This window comes from Bos grunniens, chromosome 3 (genome assembly GCF_055505025.1).
Source record: "Bos grunniens cultivar Pamir isolate PY7600 chromosome 3, Bosgru_T2T1.0, whole genome shotgun sequence".
Taxonomy (NCBI): Eukaryota; Metazoa; Chordata; class Mammalia; order Artiodactyla; family Bovidae; genus Bos; species Bos grunniens.
The window spans coordinates 20,304,956-20,319,245 of record NC_141167.1 but is presented as its reverse complement, the minus strand read 5'-3'; the positions used below and the strand labels follow the sequence as shown (position 1 = coordinate 20,319,245).

The 14,290-nt window shown below is 36.9% G+C and overlaps 1 protein-coding gene across 2 annotated transcripts in view; it reads left to right on the top strand.

Annotated features, from left to right (window-relative positions):
- Positions 1 to 14,290, top strand: part of EIF2B3 (eukaryotic translation initiation factor 2B subunit gamma) — a 113,375-nt gene that overhangs the window by 46,046 nt on the left and 53,039 nt on the right. For both annotated transcript variants that reach the window (XM_086385309.1, XM_086385299.1), the window contains one exon: positions 7,313 to 7,424. In XM_086385309.1, the coding sequence (XP_086241435.1) occupies positions 7,313 to 7,424 (112 nt within the window). The remainder of the gene's footprint in view (positions 1 to 7,312; positions 7,425 to 14,290) is intronic.

Genomic DNA, 14,290 nt, shown 5'->3' with positions numbered 1-14,290 from the left:
TACTCCTGTTTAGGCATCTGATTTATCTTTTTTTCTCTTCTCAATCTCATTCTTTCTGCCCCAACCCTTTTTTCCCCCTAATCATGTCCAACAGAAGTGATTGAAACCCCTGTATACTCAAAACTGAAATTCTTATGATTAAGGAATCAGTGTAGAGAAATAAGTTCAAATATAGTAGAAATTGTATGTCATGGTGTGACAGGTACAATAGCAGGAACATGTACAAAATACAGGGGGCAATTTAATGTTTCAGTTACAGGGAAATGTGTTTCAAGGCATAATATTTGAAAAGGAGGAGGCGAGTGATTTACTTAGGTACAGAAGGGGTAGCTGGTATGAAATCAGATCCCTGACTAACAAATACATTAAATGTTGATGTAGTCATTGAATTTAGGACATATTATATATGAAATCTATACTAAGCCCTATATGAGAAACATAAATAATCAAGATTTGTTCACAAGATAAAATTAATGGGGCTAGGTAGTTTTGTTACTTTCCCAACTTGTATAATCCATCTATGGCCTAATAACACTTTGTGGATAGTTGTTCAAAAGTCACATCAGTGCTAAGTGATAGAATCAGAATTTGAACTCATGGCTTCTAACTCCACAGCCTGGACTTTCTAGTTCATTTCTTTCTTTTTTTTTTATTTAATTTTAATTTTTTATCAGTGTTTTATATGCCCATAATTTTAAAAGTACTGTAATTTTTCATGGTATATTATAATAAGTAGCAACCCCCATCCTGTTTATCCTCACCATACTAGGAGGCAGCCACTTAACATTTTTAGCCAATTTTTTTTCACATTTAATCCCACATCTCAAATGACATGCTTTTGTTTGCTGTGTCTTGATGTTTTTAGTTTTAGGAATTATCTACTTACTTTCTACTGTGAAACTTAAAGATTTAGTTCTGTTTTACCACACCCTCTCCCCCTACACACAAGGCTTGCAAATTTCCAGTCTCCTCAGCTTCCTAATATAGTGGCTTATATTGTAGTGTTGATTAACTGAATATATGTTTACATTACTATGAACTTACAAATGATATTCACAGCAGAACCTTGTAGTATGTTGTTATTTTTCTCTTTATTTTCCTATAATTTGTCCTGTTTTTTTCATTTGCCTAATTTTCTATGTATTTATTACCAATTCAGCCTTAATCCCAGTTGTGTGAATTTCCTCCTCTAATTACTTTCCAACAGTTTAAGTATTCCCAGAATTTCAAATTCTTGAAGATCTCTCTCCTAGATTCTGGATTAGTTGCTCTGCTATAGAACTGTCTTTTTAGGTTCACCCTTCATTCTCATATCTTGAGCCTCATATTTTCCTCTTTCTTAGCTAATGTACCTTTGTGTGTGTGTGTATAAAAATATATCCTCTGGTAGCCTCCTAAGATGGGGTTTGTGAAAAATAAATTTTGTGAGCTTTTGTACATCTTTATTCTGCTCTAATACTTATTGGATATTTTGGCTGGATATAAAATTCTCATGGAAATCCTGACCCCTCAAAATTTTGAAGGTATTATTTCACTATATTCTAGCTTTTCTGTGAAGTCCAATGGCATAGTGATTCTTGAGTCTTTGTATGAAACTTTTTTTTCCCTTTCTAGAAACTTATAGAGTCTTATTATTTCCAAACTTCTAAAATTTCACATTGATATGCCTTAGTGTTTAATCGTCATCTCTTGTGTTGAATGACATCTCTTGTGTTGGATGATCTCTTGGGCTTTTTCAGTCTGAAAATTCAAGTCCTCAGTTCTGACATTTTTTTCTCAAATTAATCTCCTTTTTTTTTAAAAAAAATTAAGTGAACTTTTATTCATACATGTTTAATGTCCTCTTAAACTCCAATTCTCTGTTTTGTTTGCCTGTTTTTTTTTTTTTATTAAAGTATATTATCTAAGTTTCAGGTGTACATCATAGTGATTCAGTTTCTAAAGATTATATTCCATTTATAGTTATTATAAAATACTGACTACATTCCCTGTGCTATACAATCTATTTTTTTTAGCTTATTTATTTTATACATGGTTGTTTGTACCTGTTAATACCCTACCTCTCTTATGCCTCCATCTTCATTCTCCCCACTGGTAACCACTAGTGTTGTCTATATCTGTGAGTCTGTTTCTCTTTATTTTTAAAATTTCACATATAAGTGATAACATACTGTGTGTGTCTTTCTCATCTGACTTATTTCATTAAGTAAGCATAATACCCTCCAGGTCCCTACATGTTGTTACAAATGGCAAATTTTCATTCTTTTTTATGTCTTGCTGAAGAACTCCGTACTGCAAGTTCTGAACAGTGTTAACTTAGATTTTCTATTAAGAATTTTTAAGTTTTATGCTTGACACATAATTCCTTGATCCAAACAGATTTGTCTTTTGTATATGGTATGAGGTTGGCTTTTTTTTTTTCCCATGTAGATGTCCCTTCCTCCTTGCTCCATTTGTTAAATGGACCTTTTCTCCAAGGTGAGAATCTTCTAGCAAAGCATAAGTTATGAATTTATGTAACCTAATCACAAATATAATATCTCATTACTTTTTCCCCTTGCTGGATAGAAGCAAGTAGCTAGGCCAGCCCATATTCAATGGGAGAGGATACAGAAGGGTATGAATGCTAGGAAGCTGTTATAATTCTTTGAGCCTGCCTGCCAAAGCTGAACCCACTAATATGTCTAGGGCTTTAGCTGGGACAGCCACGTTTCTTTCTTTAAAGAAAAAAAAAAAAATTATTTATTTATCTAGTTGTGTCAAGTCTTAGTTGTGGCATGTGAACTCATAGTTGCAGCATATGGGATTTAATTTTCTGACCAGGATTGAACCCAGGCCCCCCTGCATTGGAAATGTGAAGTCTTAGCCACTGGACCACCAGGGAAGTCCCTTTCTTTTTTCATTTAGTCTCTTACACAGGAGGCTAGCCCAGGCTTGCTCACATGGCAGCAGCAGCAGGTTCTAAGAAAATAACAGAAGCTACACAATCTCTTGAGGCCAAAAATCAGAACTTACATTGTGTTACTTTCTCCAAACTCTTGTTAGTCAAAGTTAGTCACTAGACCAACCTAGATATAAAGGATGGGGAGCTAACCTTATTAATTTTTTTTTCCCTTCTGGTCAGCACTCTTTTTTCCTCACACTTTTTTGCTTTGGTAAAAAACATGTAACATAAAATGTAGTTTAGTGGCATTAAATATATTTATAATGTGGAGCAGCATCGCCTCTACCCTTCTCCATAATTCTTCTCATCTTATAAAACTGAAACTTCATAGCCATTAAATATAAATCCCCATTTTCTCCCTCCTCCTAGCCCATGGCAAATGCCATCTGCTTTCTGTCTGTATGATTTTGGCTACCTTAATTTAAGTACCATATATAAATAGACTTATATAGTATTTGTCTTTTTGTCACTGTCTTTTTTTGACTTAGTACAGTGTCCTCAAAGTATATCTATGTGGTAACATATTTTAGGATTTCCTTCCTTTTTAAGCTGAATAATATTCTCTTATGTGTATATACCACATTTTGCTTATCTGCTTAGTTCACAGATGGACATTTGGGTTGCTTCTACATTTTAACTATTTTGAGTAATGCTGCTATGAACATGGGTATACAAATATCTCTTTAAGACCTTACTTTCATTCCTTCGGGTATATACCCAGAAGTGGAATTGCTAGATCATATTGTAATTCTATTTTTAATTTTTTAAGGAACCACCATGCTGTTTTCCACAGTGGCTACCATTTTACATTCTAGGCTCTATTTCTTGATGGGAAGAGCTACAACAAATCTGTAACCCTTTTAAATCTACAATATACACTGTTACTTTTTATTTGCTAATATTTTATTCAGGATTCATATATTTATATAATGAGTGAATTTGCCTGTAATCTTCCTTTCTCATATCTTTGTCTGGTTTTAGCATCAGAATCATACTGGCCTCATAAAATGAGATGAAATTCCCCACCCCAAACATATGACCTGTCACAGGGTGGTGCACAGATATATTTCTTAGTTGAATGAATGAATGGATAAGTAAATGACTAAAGAGGAAACAGAAGGAAAAAACAACTGGAAAAATATATGGATATGGTTATGACAATTTTTTAAGATGGGAGTTCATAGTTTTACCTGCCTTCTTAACCTTATTTGTGTAAACTTTCTCTTAGGATGGACAATCTTAGGATGTTCTTGCTCTGCTTCCCAGGTGGAATTCACTTTGTTAATGCAGAACAGAAAGAAACCTGTCCAAGTTTCTATAATTTGTATCATATTCTGAGGTCCTAGTTACTATGGTAGCTACAAAGAAGCCAATAGAAGGAGGGGGGCCTGAGAGTGAGGGAAATGTGACTGAAGTGCAACATAGCTGAAAAATTGATTTGTTGGAAATTATTGCTCCCAGGACATTGAGTAATTCAAGGTTTCTGTGGGCCAGAGGAGTTGGATAGGGTAAGCACTCCAAATATATCCAAAAATAACATCTCTGTGTTATTTCTTTTTAAAATGTTGGCTTGTAATCAGACCTTTGCAGACTTTGTTATATTCTCAAGTTTCCATGTAATGGATGAATTGATATATGTCACAGTTGCTTTGAGGCATTTGAAATTCTCTGTAAAATATAGCTTCAGTTGAAATTCTCTGTAAATTTCATATTGGCATTCTTTTTTTTTTTTAATTTTTAAAATTAATTTATTTATTTTAATTGGAGGCTAATTACTTTACCATATTGTGGTGGTTTTTGCCATACATTGACATGAATCAGCCACAGGTGTACGTGTCCACGTATCCCAAACCCCACCCCCCACCTTCCTCCCCATCCCATCTCTCTGGGTTGTCCCAGTACACCGGCTTTGAGTACCCTGTTTCATGCATTGTACTTGGACTGGTCATCTATTTCAGATATGATAATGTACATGTTTCAGTGCTATTCTCTAAAATCATCCCAACCTTGCCTTCTCCCACAGAGTCCAAAAGTCTGTTCTTTATATTTGTGTCTCTTTTGTTGTCTTGCATATAGGGTCATCATTACCATCTTTCTAAATTCCATATATATGTGTTAATATACTGTATTGGTATTTTTCTTTCTGACTTACTTCACTCTGTGTAATAGGCTCCAGTTTCATCTACCTCATTAGAACTGACTCAAATGTATTCTTTTTAATAGCTGAGTAATACTCCATTGTGTATAGGTACCACAGCTTTCTTATCCATTCATCTGCCAGTGGACATCTAGGTTGCATCTAGGATGTCCTAGCTATCATAAACAGTGCTGTGATGAATGTTGGGGTACACATGTCTCTTTCAGTTCTGGTTTTGTCGGTGTGTATTTCCAGGAGTGGGATTGCTGGGTGGCAGTTCTATTTCCATTTTTTTAAGGAACCTCCACGCTGTTCTCCACAGTGGCTCTACTAGATTTGCATTCCCACCAACAGTGTAAGAGGGTTCCCTTTTCTCCACACCCTTTCTAGCATTTACTGCTTGTAGACTTTTGATAGCAGCATATTGGCATTATTTATCCTTCCTTCTTTGGAGTTCACTTATCTTGGTAACAAAAAGAAAAGTGTAATTTTTTATGACAGTTTCTCCCTATTCAGATTAAAACACTGCATGTGAGCTAACCAAAAACATTTGAAAGAATGAATGCTTTCAAGAACCTGAACTAAACACATTGTACACTTGAGTGAAACATTTGGTTTTAGGTATAGGCAGCTGCAGCCAACAGGGAAGCATATTAGGTTATATAGTGGCCATTGTCTGTCAATAGGAGGTAGACAAGTTCATCTTTAGAGATGGCCATTTTTCCTAGAACTCAACTTTTAGTTTTTCTCTTTCAAAGAGGTATTAAATCATTGCTTTGATTGTTGTAAAGATCAAATGAGAGTGTGTTTTTTGTTTAATTTTTTAAACTTAAACATTTTATTTGATGTTCTGGTTAAAAGCACTAAATACAGTTTTACAGATAACTATTAATTCATTTAGTTCTCCTAACAATCCTGTGAGGTAGGTGTCGGCACTAATATTTCTTTCTTACAGATGAAATTGAGGAATAGAAGTTTAGTATTTTGCTCAAAGATGTACAGCTAGTATGTGGAATTCATACCCAAGTAGTCTAACTTCAGAAGCTCTCTTCTTAATCATTACACTATGCTGTCTTTATGTGAAAATGCTTTTGTAAGCTATAAACAGATACTGAACGGATGTTACTGGCAGATTTTATTAAGTGTTCAACATTGTACTAGATGTTGTGGAAGATCTAAAGGAATCATAAATCTGCCTTTTTAGAATTTGTAATCTTGTTGGGGGAAAGAAATATGACACAGAAGACAGCAATAATATGGCAGCCTATAAGATCACTGTCTGCCAGAGAACTCTCCTCATCTAGTAAATATGTGCCTTATTTTCTTTCATTGCTCCCATCCACAGCATAGAATCTAGTACATAATACACATATAGTTACTGTTGGCTAAATGTGGATGTCCTTAAACACTATTCCCATTTATTTACACAGTGAGCAGACCTAGGTTATTATTTACAGAGAAGCAGTTGTACTTTCCTTCTGTTCCATGCAGTGAACTTGAGATTCATCCACTTAATTTGGCTAAGCAGTATCTTGATTGCCCCTCTTTTTCTTTAACTTTTCATATTTTATATTTACTTATTATTTTTAACAAATAAAAATTATATATTTAAGATAAACAGCATAATGTTTTGATATATGTAAACATTATAAAATGATTACCACAAACTAATTAAAATATCCATCATCTCATTAACTTTTCATTTTTTATATATAATTTCACATTTATAGGTTATAGGGGTAGTACAGAGATTGCATATATCCTTTACCCAGATTCCCCAATTACCATTTGCTCTAGTATTCTCCCTCTTTCCCTCTTATGTATTCAATATACCTGATGATAAACAATATATTATATAATCATTATTTTTCTGATTTATGAGAATAAATTACAGATATGATTCCCTTTGCCTTTAGCACATCAATGTGTGTCTTTCCCCCATACTCCTCACCCCAAAAGGACAATCTCCTAAGACAGGAAATTACATTGGCATAATACTTTAGTCTGCAGACTTTATTCAAGTTTACCAGCTAACCTAATTATATCCTCTAGAGCAATACAAAAAAATTGTGACTGCCCATGTTTTAAACACTGTGATGAGTATGTGTTAAATAATACTCACTCCTGTATTTGGTTCCAAAAGCATTGTGAGCAGGTGCCCTGTCCCCTGACTTAGTCACACAGGCATGGCCAATGGCTTTGTTTGATTTTCCTTTTTGTGTGTGATTCAGTGGAGCAGCGTGACTTCGTTGGAGTGGACAGCACAGGCAAGAGGCTGCTCTTCATGGCTAATGAAGCAGACTTGGATGAGGAGCTGATCATTAAGGGATCCATCCTACAGAAGTAAGCCCTGGGGTTTTTCTTTTTGGCAGTTCTCCTTGTCTTAAAACAAAATAAAACCACCCAGTGGATGGGAAAGACAAAATGAAAACTAGATTAATCTGTGTGAAACTGACAAAAGTATGTGAATGTTTTCCCATGAGGTAGGATAGAGGCTTTTCTTCACCACACAAGCTTAGCTTTTCCCTGTCTTTTTTGGCCAAGGTAGAATCAAATCCTGCTTCAGAGCAGAGCAAGTGGCTGTGGAGAGAACAGGAAACAGAGCTATCTTTCTGACAGTGTTATAGAACTTCCTGTTTTTTTTTTTAACTATGGTAAACACACAATATAAAATTCATCACTTTAACCATATTTAAGGGTACAGTTCAGTAGCATTACATGCATTGACATTGTTGTGAAGCAGATTTCTGAAACTTTTTCATCTTGCAAACCTGAAACTCACAACTCTCCTTTATCTCCTCTCCCCAGTCCCCGGTAACCACCATTTGACTTTCTGTTTTTCTGAATTGGACTACTTTAAGTACCATTTATAAGTGGAATCATATACTATTTGTATTTGTCACTGGCTTCTTTCACTTAATTAGTATAATGTCCTCTAGGTTTATTCACATTGTAGCATGTGTCAGAATTTTTTTTCCTTTTCAAGGCTTCATAAATTCTATTGTGTATATACATCACATTTTCTCTGTTAATCAATCAGTGGACATTTGGGTTGCTTCCACCTCTTGGCTTTTGTGAATAATGCTGCAGTGAACATGGATGTACAAATATCCCTTTGAGATCCTGCTTTGAATTCTTCTGGATATATACCAGAGGTGAGATTGCTGGATTATTTGATAGTTCCTGTTTTTTATTTTTTGAGGAGTGTCCATACTGTTTTCCATTTTACAATCCCACCAACCATGCACAAGGGTTCTAATTGCTCTATATTCTCATTAACATGCGTTATTTTCTGTTTTGTTTTGTTTTTCATAGTAGTCATCCCAATGGCTACACATAGGCAACATAGTCACATTTTCTTTAATCAGCATTTTATTGACTACTTCCTCAGCTTGGACTTCAGAACCCACTATCCTCAGTGGGCGTCACTGCCTGATGCCACTACATAGTAATGCTTAATAAATGTTTGGAGCCTGGATGAAATGAATGTGAGAGGGAAAATTGGGAAAGAAAAATGTCTTACTGGTTGGTATGTTTTTTCCACTGGTTGGTGTGTTTTTTCCTGTTTGTTTTGCTCTCCAGCACAGTAGAGGTAGAAGACATATTTTAGAGTATATATTTTAATGAAAATGAAGTTAAACTCTAGTTTCAATTGGCCCAGTTACTCCTGTGGATAAGAGTTCTATATTAGAGCTTTGGTTGTCTCATCTGTAAAAATGAGTTTAATAATAATAGGGCTGCTATGGGAAATTTGTTGTTCAGTTGTTCAGTCGTGTCCAACTCTTTGCGACCCCGTGAACTGCAGCACACCAGGATTCCCTGTCCTTCACCATCTCCTGGAGTTTGCTCAAACTCACGTCCATTGAATCAGTGGTGCCATCCAACCATCTCATCCTCTGTCATCCCCTTCTCCTGCCTTCAGTCTTTCCCAGCATCAGGGTCTTTTCCAATGAGTCAGCTCTTCACATCAGATGGCCAGAGTATTGGAGCTTCAGCTTCAGCATCAGTCCTTCCAATAAATGTATGTAAAACAGTTAGCATAATGCCTGTTCCATAGTAGGTGACCAAAACATAGTAAACATCACCTATAAATAAACAGCTCTTGAGAAAAACACTTGTGGATTAAAGTGGCTACTTCAGATTATACCACAGAACTTCCTACTACTAGTTTCTAATCAAGTGTGAGAAATAATTTAAAAACCGGCAGAGGGTCTTCCCTGGTGGTACAGTGGGTAAGAATCCACCTGCCAATGCAGGGGACACAGGTTTGATCCCTGGTCCAAGAAGATTATACATGCCATGAAGGAACTAAGCCTGTGCACCACAACTGCTGAGACCGAGTACTGCAATTACTGAAGCCTGTGTGTCTAGAGCCTGTGCACCACAAGAGAAGCCATTACATTGAGAAGCCTAGGCACTACAACAAAGAGTAGCCCCTGCTCGTCACAATGAAGACCCAGCACAACCATTAAGTAAATAAATTAAAAAATTTAAAAACTGGCAGAGTTCCAACAGTAGCAAACACAGTAGGATAATTAAACACAATAAAGCTCAAAAATTGGTGACCAAGGAAAGAAGCAAGATTCCAATGAGGAACAGAAAGGAATAGCAGTGGGCTCTCAGCTCCACCCTATCAGCATTCCCCAGAAGCCATACTGATGTGTTAATGAAATCCTGCAAATTCTCACTAATAGCTCCAGATCTGAAAAGAAGCAAACTGAGTACCTATCTGTACACTTATCTTCTGACTGAGAAGCAGTGGAAACACTGCTGAGGAGTAAGTGATGCACTAGGGAAAATGAACAATTTTCCCTGAGGTTGACTCTAACAGAAACAAAAGATCTGACCTTAAACAATGAACAGGTGAAATAAGGTGAAGCTAGAGACTTCCATAGGAATGGGGTAACTCCTTAGGTATATAGAATGAAACAAGAATGTTTAACAGAATCTTGGGAAAGAGAAATAATCGAACAAAGACTCTACGGTACCTTGGTGAGTTCCTTATACCCTTTCCATCTCTCCCATGCACATCATTCCCTGAAGCTTTAGAAAAGTACACAGAATACAAAATAACCAAGACTTACATGATAGCCACTCTCAAATATGAAAGGATGAAAGATAAGAATTCATCTATGGGACTTCCTGGTGGTCCAGTGGCTAAGACTCTGCATTCCCAATGCTGGGGGCCTAGATTCAGTCCCTGGTCAGGAAACTAGATCCCCCGTGCCACAATTAAGACCTCACGTACTCTAACTAAAAGATCCCACATGTTACAACTAAAACCCAGTGCAGCCAAATAAATAAATATAAACATTAAAAAAAAAGAATTCACCTATAATATATCACACTAAATAAAACAAGCATGGGCTTCCCTGGTGGCTCAGTGGTAAAGAATCTGCCTACCAGTGCAGAAAACATGGGTTCCATCCCTGATCCGGGAAGATCCCACATGCTGCGGAGCAACTAAGTCATGCACCCCACAACTGAGCCTGTTCTCTAGAGCCTGATAGCTGCAAATGCTGAGCCCACTAGCCACAACTACTGAAGCCTGTGCACTCCAGAGCCCATGCTCTGCAACAAGAGAAGTGACCACAACGAGAAACTCATGCACTGCAACTAGAGAAAAGCCTGTGCAGCAAGGAAGACCCAGCATAGCTAAAAATGAATAAAACTATTTTTTTTAAAAAAAAAAAGCTGAATAAGACCAAAAGAGTCAATGGATCCAACTGTGCAAACTTACAGCAAAAATTAAAGCAAGAAAAATGTACTGCAAAAACCTGTCCTGAGAAAAACAACTCAGTGAATATCTGTATACAGGTCAGGAAGCAACAGTTAGAATTGGACATGAACAATAGACTGGTTCCAAATAGGAAAAGGAGTATGTCAAGGCTATATATTGTCACCCTGCATATAAGTTATTTAACTTATATGCAGAGTACATCATGAGAAACACTGGGCTGGAGGAAGCGCAAGCTGGAATCAAGATTGCCAGGAGCAATATGAATAACCTCAGATATGCAGATGACACCACCCTTGTGACAGAAAGTGAAGAAGAACTAAAGAACCTCTTGATGAAAGTAAAAGAAGAGAGTGAAAAAGTTGGCTTAAAGCTCAACATTCAGAAAACTAAGATCATGGCATCCGGTCCCATCACTTCATGGCAAATAGATGGGGAAACAGTGGCTGACTTTATTTTTCTGGGCTCCAAAATCACTGCGGATGGTGACTGCAGCCATGAAATTAAAAGACGCTTCCTCCTTGGAAGGAAAGTTATGACCAACCTAGACAGCATATTAAAAAGCAGAGACATTACTTTGCCAACAAAGGTCCGTCTAGTCAAGGGTATGGTTTTTCCAATGGTCATGTATGAATGTGAGAGTTGGACTATAAAGAAGTGTGGTGTTGCAGAAGATCTGCAAGGAGATCCAACCAGTCCATCCTAAGGGAGATGAGTCCTGGGTGTTCATTGGAAGGACTCTTGTTGAACCTGAAACTCCAATACTTTGGCCACCTGATGCAGAGAGCTGACTAATTTGAAAAGATCCTGATGCTGGGAAAGATTGAGGGCAAGAGGAGAAGGGGATGACAGAGGATGAGATGTTGGATGGCATCACCGACACAATGGACATGGGTTTAGATGGATTCCGGGAGTCGGTGATGGACAGGGAGGCCTGGCATGCTGCGGTTCATGGGGTCACAAAGAGTCGGACACCACTGAGCAACTGAACTGAACTGAACTGAATACAAAGAATTTCCTTACAAATATATAATTCTAAATAAATTTATATTTAAACAAAGAAAAGGCAAAAAATATATATATAATTCTACAACTGCAGAACAACTCAATGGACTGTGAATTTAATAAATAAGAGTTCAGTGATGAGATGGTGTTATGAAAACAAAATGAGATAAAAGAAAATATTATAGAACCAAGAAAATAAATTGAGGACCAAATAACTACAGGATTAATTAATTTTAAAATTACGTAGAACAGAAGTGACACAACTGAAAATCAAATTTTATATATAAAGGAAGAATTTAAGATATCCAGTACTTTAGATGAAAATGAGAATATTTGAAATTAGAATCTAGTAGACATAAGAGAGAAAGATAATTCAATATAATTAATATCTCATGTGGTCAAAAGATGCATTCAGAGATACAAAGGATTCTTGGTAAAATAATTTAAGGATTTGGGGGAGGGGCACGCCATGCAGGATCTTAGTTCCCTGACTGGGAATTGAATCCCTGCCCCCTGCATTGGAAACACAAGAGTCTTAACCACTTGGACTCCCAGGGAAATCCAGCACTTGGTTTTAAATCTTCTTTTACTCCCCCAGTGAATCATTTAGGATTTTATTATCCAGAATTATGAAGGATCCCAAAAAGAGTATCAGTTCAGTTCAGTTCAGTCGCTCAGTCTTGTCTGACTCTTTGCGACCCCATGGACTGCAGCACGCCAGGCCTCCCTGTCCATCACCAACTCCTGGAGTTTACTCAAGCTCATGTCCATTGAGTCAGTGATGCCATCCTACCATCTCATCCTCTGTTGTCCCCTTCTCCTCCCACCTTCAAACTTTCCCAGCATCAGGGTCTTTTCAAATGAGTCAGTTCTTCGCATCAGGTGGCCAAAGTATTATTGGAGTTTCAGCTTCAACATCAGTCCTTCCAATGAATATTCAGGACTGATTTCCTTTAGGATGGACTGGTTGGATCTCCTTGCAGTCCAAGGGACTCTCAAGAGTCTTCTGCAACACCACACTTCAAAAGCGTTAATTCTTCAGCACTCAGCTTTCTTTATACTCCAGCTCTCACATCCATACATGACTACTGGAAAAACCATAGCCTTGACTAGACGGATCTTTGTTGGCAAGGTAATGTCTCTGCTTTTTAATATGCTGTCTAGGTTGATCATAACTACTTCTGAGGAGTAGGCGTCTTTTAATTTCATGACTGCAGTCACCATTTGCAGTGATTTTGGAGCCCAAGAAAATAAAGTCTGCCACTGTTTCTGCTGTTTCCCCATCTATTTGCCATGAAATGATGGGACTGGATGCCATGATCTTAGTTTTCTGAATGTTGAGCTTTAAGCCAACTTTTTCACTCTCCTCTTTCACTTTCATCAAGAGACTCTTTAGTTCTTCTCTTTCTGCCATAAAGGTGGTATCATCTGCATATCTGAACATAAAGCATACTTATTTCCTCAGACAACTATACATTTTAGAGAGACGTGACAAACACTGTGTTAGAGAAAAGTAGACACCCATTTCAGTCCAACATTTACTTGTTGGATTGAATTAGAAAAAACTACATACATATATCAGGCTGTTGGACTTTTAAAAAATCATAGTTCTCACAAAAACTGAGAAAATTTGTTTGTAACCAAATTCGGTAGATGGTTGATTTGGAAGGTAGTCAGTGGACTCATTTAATTTCACATATGAATCCGTCCATGGACTCATTTAATGTCACGTTGCCTTTTAATGTTGCTGGAGTTTGAGGCTGCCAGCAATCTCTAAGTTCTCAAGAGCGGTGTTCATAAATTCAAATCATTTTTTTCTTCCTCATTAACTCTGGAAAAGATACTGAGTTTTTGTTATTTCTGGTATCAGAAGCCTAAATGATCAACTGCCATTTCATATCAGAGGAACATTTCTTTTATTCTTGTGGTTGCAGTCTGAGTGCTATCAACGTATAGCTCTTTCCTAAGTACAAAGTAAACCCTGAGAAATGCTAGTGTTCTCTCCTTAAGTGGTCATGGCCATCAGAGAGAGCCTACTTTTCCTCTAACATAAGGAAAGCATCATGGTGGTGGTGGTGGTGGTGGTAATGGTGATGATGACAAGGAAGACGATAAGACAGCAGCTCTAGTTTTTCAAATTTTGTGCCTGGCATTGTGTTAAAGCTTTTTTTTTTTTTACAATACTTCTATGAAGTAGATTCTATTATATGCCATTTTACAGATGAGGAAATGAACAAGGATTAGTTAGAAATAAGAAATTCCAATAAATATTTGTTGAATGAATAAGTGGGAAATCACCTAGTGACCAGCTATGATTGAAAGTCTATAATCTAGGGCTTGGCACTCTGATGAACGTTGAGGTATAGAACAAGGATTGGCAAACTTTTTCTATAAGGGACAAATAGTAAATATCTTAGACTTTGTGGACCATCTAGTCTCTGTTGCATTTATTCAGCTCTGCTGTTAT